We start from the raw sequence: 11,992 nt of genomic DNA, 5'->3' as shown, positions 1-11,992 counted from the left end.
AGAGTGATGAGAGAAGAGAGAGAGAAACGTAAAAAAAAAAAAAATAAAAGGAAGCAAATGGCTCTAATATGGTATTAGAGAAAGAGAGAGCGGATCGCATGTCGATCTATAGAGTAATTTATATGTGCGTTGATGGTGTTTCCGCCGCGATATCGATTGATTTAGTCGAGATTGCGATCGGAATTGTGCAATTGATGCAATTGTTTTGCACTGGTGTGGCACAAAATTTTGTCCACAGGTATATCTATATATAGACACACACATATACGCACTTCCGATACGCCAGAGATCACTCTCGATGTCCATCCACGTTTTTTTTTGCAGCGGATTTTTGAGTAAACAATATATCGAATATCAAGTTTTTTATTTTTAATAATCAAATTAAAAGAAAAATATTAAAATGATTGGTTATAGCAATTAACGGTTCAAGGAAAATCGAGCAAATATTAAGATTTCCTGTTTGACAAAGAGATTGTTCAACACGTTGTTGCAAAAAAAAAAAAAATATATATATATATTTAAATAATATAAATAAGATATATTTATCGAATAAAAAATGCATATCTCGTTGAAGGAATTATATTTTGCACAAATTGAAAAATTAAACGCTCTCCCTTTCTCTCTCTCTCTCCGCCGGATGGACGTCGCGTTTATCTCTGACGAGCTTGACCATTACCATACTAACGTTTTGTATTGTCAACAAGCTGCATAACTAAGTCTAGTGGCACTCTATAATTTCATATTCCATATTATCATGTTCTACTTGTACCTACTAGTTCTGTATATCTATGTAGCTCTACATCTGTCTGTATACTATATACATGCTATATATATACACTCTTATCTCTCAATGTATATATATGTACTGTACCCTATATCCTTCTTTTTACCGTCTCTCTGAGATTCTCGATCCAATGATGCGCCCTTTTTTTCATACCTTGGCTCATTAGAAAAGAAATACCTCACATTACTGTGATATTTGCAATCGCGATCTTCACATTCAGAACTATAGCAATAATATCTAGCTTTAGTATTATAGCTTCAATCTTTCTGTGATGAAAGTTTACTCCATAATTTTTTCTTTGTTTTAATATCGAGTGCCGTTTCATTTATTAATTTTTTTTTTCTAAACATAAAAATTTTTGTGCGAATAAATATAAATAACAAAAATATGGCAAAATAGATTTAATTTTTTGGAAAGATTTTTTCCTTGAGAGCGATCGAGGTTTTTCTTTTGTTATCGAATTTTACATCTATTTCAGTCTTTCTTCTCCCTGATGACATTTCTTCCAGCTCAAAAAACTGATCATCGAACTATCGCTATGCCTGTCGTCGTGTTCCCTCCTTCGCCATCTACTTCGAACGGCCTGCTACTACTACTACTATTACTACTATTACTATTATTACTATTACTATTATTACTACTACTGTGATTGTAATTTTGCTGTTATCACTATTATTGTCACTGAAAACTTTTCAGCACGTGGACACTCACTGAGGCATTACTATGTCGCTATTGGTTCGATGGCAATATTGTTATAGACGAAAATAAACTTTCCGTAAAGAGATAGTAATCAAGTTACTTTGCGTTAATTATGTGAAAAATATATTTTATAATTTTTTTCTGTGATAATTTAATCTTTTATCACATATATTTATATATTTATGTATTTTCTCTAAGTTTTTTTATTTATATTGTATAAAAGATATTTTTAGAGCGGTTTAAAAAATGGAAAATAATTCAACATCATGCAATAGCGTCGAATCAAGAATGACATGCAACGAGTGCCATTGTAGTTTCCGACTGCTGGACGAAATCTTTCTTCTGCATGATGCTGTTCTCTGTACATCATTGTGCTACACAAGATACACGGACACACACACACAAGCAGTACACTTGGAATGCATTTTCGAAATGTATAAGCTCAACGTCCGCGGCATCTTCGATTTCATTGAGACGAAAGTAATAAACAAATAAACGGTCGGTCTATAATCCGATCAATATTGCTTGCCTCCTCAAAATCATCGTATACGTGTGCTACGCGCAAAGGCTTTGTATAAAGTTAAGCGTAGACGAACGGATTTTCAGATTATGCGCTTTATCCACGACGAGGAACGAACGTGACAAATGTGGAAGACAAGCTCGGGGTTTTCCGGTCATCGGGAGATTCGCGAGATAGACAAGCGTTTTCCGGCGGTGTCGTTAGTCGAAAAAAATTCACACCGGCAAAGAATTGGTCACAGTATTAGATAAATTATATCATAGAGCACGATAGTGCACGATTTATCGCGAGATATACATATATACATATAGTATGTGTATAAAGTCCCTGTATTTCAGTGTTCCGAAATTAGTAAAGAAAGAGAGCGACAGTGGGCACTAATGATTAGATCAAATTAACGTAGTTTTTAAAGTATATAAATATAAGCAAGCTAAAATAGGTTCTTTATTTCATCCGATGAGGAAGTTGGAGATTTCATTCTTTCGTGAGGAACGATATATCTTGAAATCTTTTATTGTGGCGTATCGATAAATTCATTTTATTGTGGCGTATCGATAAATCCATTTCCGATTCGAGAAGAGGAAGCTGCGGTTATATATGAACTTAAGAATATTTTACAACATTCCATTTTATTACATGATACAGTTACACGCCTAAATAAAGAATAGTGCCATAAAAAGTAATTTCGAGAAAAGAAAGGGTAAAGGGACAAGAAAAATAAGCGTACACATTCCTTATTTATATTTTTCGTTATTAATAGAATAAAGACGTTCAGAAAACTAATAATAATTAACGTCTCGCAAAAATAAAAAGGTATTAATCACACGCTTTTGTACTTAATACTCAAACTTCGACTGTGATAAAAATTGAATAAGCGAAAGATAATTGCAAATTTTATTTCTTGAATATCGGTCAATAATTTAGCGATACGCTGCAAATAATTCTGCATGATGAGGTTAAAGATCACGAAGAAGTTTCAAAAAATGTCGACTGTCTTTGATAAATTTTTCTGTAGGCTCTAGAAATATTATGATCAATCGTTTATTAACGACTACAAGATGGCAAATCAAACTTGGTATTTTCTCTCTCAATTATTAGTATTTATTAGTATTTTAGAAATTTCATTCAGACATTCCTGCAGGCATGAACGGTGATAAAAAATATTTGCAATATGCAACAATAACATTTTTTTGAAATACAACAGCGACATTTCTACCAGTATCTCATTAAAGTATTTCATCACCGATAACGCGATCGTAGCTTTTAATTATCGTCATTATTTATTGCGATTCATCTTTCCAAATTGGATTCAACATTTCTTCGTGCGAGACAAGAAATTTTTCTCAGCTTGGTTTTTTTTTTTTTGTTTATCGAACTCATTGGCGAGTGAATCACCTTTTTCCGGCATGACCATATCGTGCGAATGACGATGAAGAATTAAAATACGGGCGCGAAGATTATTAAGAACGATAACATTTGAGAGTGTGTGAGAGAGAGAGAATTCTTTTTCGAGTCGCCTGTAGGATGATTAAAAGTTTTTTAGAAACGAGTACGAAGTCAATTGTTCATATGATTAACGTGCAACAACAAAAAAACGTGCGCGCCTTTCAACCATAGTCAATCGAAATCATCGTCGATACGTTATAATTAAGTCAGGGCGAGGAAATCACTCGAGCTAATTACATCTACACGCGCAAAAACAGCGGTGTCGACACTTCTAAGTATATACATATATATATATATATATATATATATATATATATATATATATATATATAATATACACGGACACATACAGGTCATACTCGTAACACACATATATGCGGAGAGAGATTATAACAAATAGCAGAAAAAAATTATATAGAAAGAACTTTATGTAAGAATAATAAATTTTATCGTCGCCCAGGTAAGTCGATAGTTTCGCGAGATGTATAGCAAGAGAAATATAATAATTAAGAAAAAAATAAAGAGAGACTTATGTGGATGTATCCTCGACGGGCCGTGCGTTGCGCGTCATTTTCTTCGATCCGGAAAATTCTGCAGGACCAGCCTCGAGATATTGTTAACCGAGTATTCTCGAGAAACGGAAAGTATCATCAAAGACAAATCAAATTGCCATAATTTTTATAAAATGAGAGAATACAAGTATTCGACCGATTGCGGTCTTTTTATTGAAGAATTTAATTCTCATAAACCAGATTCGCGACGCGCACGTCGGTCCGTTTTTGATTTTACGTTGATATTTAAGAGTATACCGCCCACACACATGAATTTTCCTAGATACGCCGTTAAATCGAGAGAAAGCGGACGACGCAGACGAGGTGGTGTATCCGATTCATTAATGAGGAATAGAGACCATGTCGCGAAAATTGTCTTTCTTTAACATACTTAACAATTTCGTATACAAAAATAGAATAAAAATTATGTGACACTTTGCAGTGGGTATCGAGAGAATTTAATACAAATTTAAATTGTAAAGTAATGGATAGCTAAATTAAAGAAGAAATTTCTTTCTCTCCAAAATCGCTCGTACGCGAGATTTTAAATGAAATAAATGAACGGATGACTTTCTGTCAAGGATATTTTTGCTGTCACAAAACAAGTTGAGAATCAATATATTAAAATGATTGTGAGAGTAATGGCACAGATGATCGGTTTCAAGTCTTAATTAGAGAAATTATAATTGTTTTAATACTGCACACGCCTAACTTTAAGTAAATATTTTATCTTTTGCAAAAAAGAGAAAAGTATTCCCATTATTGCTATGTACAGTGATGACAAAATGAAATGAATCGCGATGAAATGTTTATAATAATTTATGCCTCTATTCCGTTGTCGATATAATTTTTACTCCAATCGATATATAAAATCACTTTGAAAACTACATTGATTAATAAAATTAGCAGGACATTTCAATCGTCTAAAAAAAATTTTATTGATCCGTGCAACTTTTATGACTCATAAATATTCGACGGAAATATTACAGCATCCACAGATACAAATATGTATCCATCAGAAATGAACTATATATACTTTGCCTACATCTTCTAATTTAAATACGCATTGAACATTGCATACACTGTAGCATATTGGAAAAGGGGGCAGGGAGAATAGATAGAAACCGAGGAGATTATGAACAGATAGTAAATAAAAAAAAAAAAAGAAAATTACGCGCGCGATGAGGATCGGAGAGAATCGATCATCCGAGCTTCTCGAAGTCAATGCGTTTGACGTCTAGAACAAGTGTGTTATATATAAATATGAACATTATAAATATATATATATTAAAATTTAGATTTATATATATATATATATATATATATATATATATAAATATATATGTAAAAGAGAATGTTATATATAGAGAAAAATGGCAACAGGACGGGGCCTGCAGAGGCACAGAGAGAGATATCGATTATATTATTACAACATTTTCTTCACACACGAATGTTGCTATTAATATACTTTTATTGTATTATCGTTATATTATTATTATCATTATAACATTATTATCTCTCGAGCGAGAACAAATAGGATCGACAATCTTATTATAGCTGTCTTTCACTTTTATTATCCGGATGAATATTGCGATTACGCCACCATCACGAGAAGCGTGACAAGTGATTAGCATGCGCGAGAAGGGGATATAATTGTAATATCGATCGGCTGTACTTAATTTCGGACGAGTGTGCGCGGACTTCCTCGAGATTTATCCTGCCGTGATGATGAATTATACGATCCACTTCGAGCTTAAATCGTCCATATATATATATATATATGAATGGCAGTTTCGCGGCTTGTATGATTACAGCAGTTCTTCTCAATGCAATTATCGAATAAATTGGAACAGTAAAAAAAAGCAGTACCTTCTGATTAACGCGCAATCATCTGATATCACGCAAGCCAATTGCATTACATTTTTGAATGTCCTTCGAGAATCGCCAATTGGCTTACCCAGATCAATTTCAATCAAAGTGATTCAGAATTCGAGGTAAAGTTTTAGATGAAATTTTTTTCGATGTTGCGTCTTGTCTGAAATTTTCTGAATGTAATTGAGGTATTAGGAGCATGATTTGTTCCAGCTGACACATATCGTGTATGCACAATTTAGAATTATGATATTTGATGATTTTATCATCGAATCTTATATTAACTGTCAATTCTCCTTGATAGGTTCTCACATTACTCGCGACTATAAGAAGCTGCGATTCTTTTTAAGGATTTTACACTATTTAGTTTTTTTATCTCATTTATATATAAGTTAGTATTATTTTATGCGCCAAGTATTATAAGTATTTTCATCAGTATGACAGGACGATGGCGGCGACAACGACGATGATGCTGATTTTAATTATCCTTATCCTTAATATCGATTATTATATACGCATATATCATACTCCGTTGTGTATTGTCCAATAACATCCCGCATTATTTTGTAAAGAAGAATAAAAATATCTTGAGACACATAAAAAGAACGCAAAGGAGAAACAGCCCGATTCAATCTGTTCATTACATCTGAGATTTTATTCCAGATTTTTGTTCCATGAAATCTCTCCCAAGGATATGTATATTCTGTTGTATTCACAAAACGTTGTAAGCGACGTAATGAAGAGACACCGGCGATACGTATCTAATGAAACTCGAATGCGACGAACTCAGCGGAATTGCATTCAATGGTACAATCGTATTGACAGCGACACCTTGTTCATTTGCTCGTTGCATCTGTTGTTCCTTCTCCGGCGTTGCTGCTTGATTGTCAGAAATTGTCGTGCTCTTCAAGATCGTCGCCGCTGGCGTGATCGCGCCGGAAGTGCCTGCAGGAAAAAGCCGAACAATTATTTTTGATAATTTGCGACAATCTTATTAATTGGCAGGATCAATTTACGAGATTATCAACAAGCGAGTGTGCGAACCGGTCGCGCGATTCGTGAAGGACGACCTTCGGAAGAAGGGCAAGAAAGTTAATCGAGAAAAATGAGAGAACTGATCTTAATTAAAGATATTTTCTATCATATGCAATTTAATTTTCTTTTAACGAAAAAATTAATTTTAATAAAATATCGCGTATATAGTCTCGTCGTGTCAAATTTTCAAATACAATTTTAATTAATCCCAAACATGGAATAATTAAAATATTTATACAAAGCCTTTTATACGAACATCATCGAACAATTAACGTTAACAATTATGTGAAAATTTGAATATTTTTGTCCAAAAATATTCCACGATAATATATAATGTCTAATAAAATAGGAGCAGCAGAGAAGAGATGGAATAAATAAGGTGAGTTACTTATTCTAATAACCTTGAACGATCGATGACTCCGGTATGGCGGAAGGCTCGATCTCGTAGATTCCATGGGAGATGCGAAATATCGGCACCGTGTTTCCGCTTGATGCCTGAGGTAAGAGCACGCGAGAGGAAATTAATGGAATCGCCGGGATGTTTGCGCCGCCGACAATTTCCTCCGTCACTTTTCCGGAGGATTCCTGTTGATCATTTTTCAAAATACCGATGAGGAATTTCGGGACAGGAATATTTCGAAATTTCGAAACGCTGGTAGTTTGGACATTCCATTAATTATCTTGTTCAAGAATTTACAAATTTTATGTAAAGAAACTATAAATTTTTTCTATTAAATATTATTTAAAAATTTATAAAAAAAATAAGATAGCTTTTTTGCGTCAAGTATATTTAAAGAATTATTTTAAAAGAGAAAAGTTTTGAGAGAATGGAAAAGAGATTTTAGAAATTCTAAGATTTGAATAAATAATTTATACGCATAGGATGAGTCGCATAAAAATCATTTTTACAAAAATTATTTTTTAAAGATTGCGGGAGGATTATTTTTTTTTATATTTATATATACCTCACGGACATTCTGCGAGTTTTTCTCGTTCGTTTCATCGACGCCGCTTCTGGAAGCAACCGCTTGTAGACTCTCGTCATTATCCTTTTTTAGCTCGTCCTTCTGTTCCTTCAGCGGAAGATTCACAAGTTTGGCTTCCAATTGCTCTTGCATTTTGCCGAGATTTGATTTTTCATTATCTTGATTGTCCTCCAGCACCTTTTCCTGCGCATTTCCCTCTTGATTCACATCAAGACTCTGAGCCTGTTCGTCCCTTCGCGTCGCCATCTCCAGGGCCTGGAGATGCGCCGTGCGCGCGGCCATCACTTCCGGCGTGTCTTGGACTGGAAGCGGCGCTTGCGGAAGATTCGTAGCGTACACCCGGAATCCGTTCTCGCCGTCTGCGACGTACTGTGCAGTCTGGATCACGCCGGTTTCGTCGACGTAGCTGTAAGTGCCTCTGGTCGCGCCATTGGACGTTCTGACCTCCGACCTGGCCGATCCTGGCGCGCTGTAGCCGAAACTGTACTGGCCCAGGCTGTCCTGATAGCCGAGAAACACCGACTTGGCGAAGCCGGCACCAATCAAGCAGTGGACAACTAAAAGCTGAAAATGTGCGTCAGATCGGTTTATGATTATGATTTGCAGAGATTTGCATAACTTGTCGCAGTTTACCTGCGGTTTGCGGTTTGATCTTTTATTTTATCGCAAATTTGCGGGAGGTGTTAGGTGTTTAGAATTATGGATTAATATCATCCAAGATGATATTACAACGAGTATCAGCGGTTTACGGCGTAAATTAAATCCCCGTTGCGTCTGTCATAAATTTATTATGCGCCAACATTTATACCTAATTTTTTTTAAAAGTTTTTCTTCTCTTGTATAATTTTTGACTCTACCCATACGTATGAGACTACCATTGTATTAATTTTATAATAATTTAATTATAGATAGAACATAGAATATAAAGTCTCTCGTTCACTGCTTTTCACTCAAACAGACTCTTCTAGTGAAATGAAAATTTCACGGTACGAGGAGAGAGAGAAGCGAATCTCCTCCGTCGAATAATTTATATCACGAGTGATTTTTGTTAGAGATAATCGTGCAGTCGCAAAACCCACGTAAGACCACCAACGCGATCTCAGGATCGATACTAGTCTTCCTACACGCGGAATCGCCAGGATAAGCACTTACTACGGACGCGATCTTCATGATGATCTTTACGTTTCGATAACACGTCGATTGTGTATCCTCGATTCCGACACGCAGCCAGGACACCTTTATATACGCGATAGCTTACGATCAACCACGCCCTGAGGCAACGCGTGGTCCTCTTCCTCCTCTCGCGAGGAAAAATTCGTGAAGCCGCGAACGCGGCGAAAACTGGTCGCGCGAGTGTCTTCGAGGTCGCGATCATCGGAATCCGGCTTCGTGACAGAGAGATGCCTGGTTTCCACCAGGCGCCTTTTTTCCGAATCAGGATCCGCTTCGCTCTACCGCCAAGGTCGCGCATAATCTCAATCGCAATCGTTATCGCGGGAGAAGGGGTGGGTACCGAGCGGATTCGAGAAGAGGACGATTATTAGGGACGCTAATTTATCGCTCGTTGTATCCTCTCGATCGCTTAGGGGCGCGGAATCTCTACTCGAGAGTCGGTTAAGTCTACAAGATCTTGTGGAGACTGCGAGATGAAACGCGGAATATTTTATTACCATCTCGCTATTTGAGTTTTGTCGAGACGAATCGAATGCTTGAGCCGTAAAATACATGCAGAAAATAAATGATTTATTTTGTATTCATTGTAATAACAATTTTTTGACAATCTTTTACGCGGTATAATGGTTCTGGGTAAATGTATTTTCTATTTTTGTTTATTTCTATTTAAATCTAGTATAGAAGACGCATAATGTCTTGGCAGAGAATAATCGTCTTACAAATAAGGTATACATAAATATTTTATACTAATTCTATCGCATGTTTTGTTCTTTTTGTCAAATAAGATCATTTTTGAAATTTCATTACGTAATTTTTGATTATATAAAATTTCTCCTTTTATCTTCAAGTGTTATGTGTGATTATATGCTAGATTAATAAAATTTATATTGATACATTAATTTATTTTTAATTATATAAATAATAGCTGCCTTTTACAATAATAATTTTGTAATTTTTTGTTATATAATCTCATATATTTCTTTTTTTAACATAAATTATGGAGACCAAATCTTGTTGTAATTATATTATATATTGAATAAAATAATAAAATGCTTCACAATAAATCGTCTCGTAAAATAAGATGCAATAAGAAAGAGATAGAAGAGAGTAACCGTCCATGCATAATCCATTATTATCTGACATACAATTAATCGATACTAATAAACTATGAAACATGTCTTCTCCAAAAGAGTGCCTCGGGTAAATCTTTTCTTTTAATAAACCAATCTGCCATAAGCGAGAGCTGGACCTGCGATCGCCAGAGCGTCCACGGATCTCGCGTCGTTCACCGGATTCTGATCGTCATGAGCCACCATCGTTTCCGACACGTTGTCCAGGGGCCTGCCGTCGAGACCGACGGGCACGAGAGCGACGACACCGTTGGCGAGCACCAACGGCACCACGGAACCGTCGCGGAGTCGCGCGAGAACGTCGCCGGCTTCCAGGTCGATATTCTCGTTGACACGCGCGACTTTCGGTGTACTCAGAACCGTCTCGGTGAGGGTCACATCGTCGCTGGTTTCCGACGAATCCGTCGCGCTACCGGATCTCGCAGCCTCCTTCGCTAGGTTGATCTTCTCTTTGACGTGCGCGGCCGCGTGGGCCGCCTTGGCTGCCGCGACTTCTGGCGTATCCACGACCCTGCCGTCGACATCGAGAGGCGCGTTGTTGACGAATCGGGGTGACGACGATTCTTGTTCTCGCGACCCAACCGATCTTTCAGGCTCGTTTGCCGAATTCGTCCTCCTCTCATCGGGATGCGCGACCGGGTCTTTCAATCTGTCCAGGTTCTGTCCACGATTGGTACCGATGGGTGTCAAAGTTGTCATGTATGTCAACGGTACGGACAAAAGAGCGGGCTTGGCCGAGACCAGACCGATCAGGCCCAGCATCACGATCGCGAAGTGTCTCATCTCTTTGTCGCAATATCCAGAACAGCGATAATCTTGTCCAACGCAATCGACGACGAGAACAGGTGCAATGTCACGTAAGATGCACTCGATGCACGCTGGCGCGGCCGCTTTTATAGCCCTTCTAGATCACGTAATAGGATAGGGACGATGGATAGGGACGATCGCGGGACGGCGCGAAGGAAGAAAACCTAGAATCATTCGAGAAACGGAAAGTGCGTGCGGTGATAGGTGCTACTTCCGTTTCGCCGGAGCAAGGTAAGCCTGTTTGTAAAGCGAGAGCTTATGGCGGGATGGCGGGAGACGACGGCGGGATGAAACGGAGAGGGATTTTCTTTCTTACGAGGTCGGGAAGACACACGATCCCGTTCCAATTTCTCCGCTAGATCGGCCGCGATCTACAAGGTCACGTTTGCGACGTAAAGGCTGCGTCGCGATCGCGTAATCAATGCTAGGAGCGGGCTTATTGTTGTTTTTGCTCGATTAGGTAAGGATGCCTTTCTATCTGCCTGCCTGCTTGCCTGTTTACTGTATTACTTAATCCTTGATTAAGTCCGATGTGAAAACGAATTTGTCATCTTATTGCATTTTAGAAATTTTTATAATTAATTTAATATATTTACAGATTTTTCCGAGTAAATATAAAAAGTAAAATTAGAGCGTATAATAAAATTTATAGTGCTCATTTTTTACTAACAAAAGAATTTATGTTATTTATATAAAAATTTAATTGATTCGTAATTTATTGATAATTATTACATTTAAATAATTTCTCTCTTTAGAAAAGAAGATAAATTTTTTAAATAGAGTTAATATACTTATAACATATTTTTTAACAAGCGTTGATTTTGAAATACTTTTTGAGCTAAAAATGATTATTTTTGAAATCTTTGATGCAGAATTTAATTGTATTGAAACTTTTGATTGTTGACTAATATTCTTAATGATATAAATCTCTTAATTAAAAAGTCCTTTTGTCATCAAATAGTTATCAAATATTTGTAAGTCGTCCGAAA

The 11,992-nt window shown here is 36.5% G+C and overlaps 2 protein-coding genes across 2 annotated transcripts; both read right to left on the bottom strand.

Annotated features, from left to right (window-relative positions):
• Positions 1 to 6,464: 6,464 nt before the first annotated feature.
• LOC126852489 (uncharacterized) lies at positions 6,465 to 9,063 on the bottom strand. Its single transcript, XM_050597325.1, has 4 exons — positions 9,046 to 9,063; positions 7,873 to 8,457; positions 7,309 to 7,492; positions 6,465 to 6,817 (listed from the first exon to the last, which is right to left on the bottom strand). The coding sequence occupies exons 1-4, from the start codon at positions 9,061 to 9,063 to the stop codon at positions 6,585 to 6,587; spliced, it is 1,020 nt and encodes a 339-aa protein (XP_050453282.1). The 3' UTR covers positions 6,465 to 6,584.
• Positions 9,064 to 10,101: 1,038 nt separating this feature from the next.
• On the bottom strand, positions 10,102 to 11,081 carry LOC126852222 (uncharacterized). Its single transcript, XM_050596768.1, has one exon. It carries the CDS (start codon positions 10,977 to 10,979, stop codon positions 10,281 to 10,283), a length of 699 nt encoding a protein of 232 aa, XP_050452725.1. The 5' UTR covers positions 10,980 to 11,081; the 3' UTR covers positions 10,102 to 10,280.
• Positions 11,082 to 11,992: the final 911 nt, after the last annotated feature.

Source organism: Cataglyphis hispanica, chromosome 10 (assembly GCF_021464435.1).
Source record: "Cataglyphis hispanica isolate Lineage 1 chromosome 10, ULB_Chis1_1.0, whole genome shotgun sequence".
Classification (NCBI taxonomy): Eukaryota; Metazoa; Arthropoda; class Insecta; order Hymenoptera; family Formicidae; genus Cataglyphis; species Cataglyphis hispanica.
Note: the sequence above shows the minus strand (reverse complement) of the source record. Positions and strands in the feature narration are given on the sequence as shown.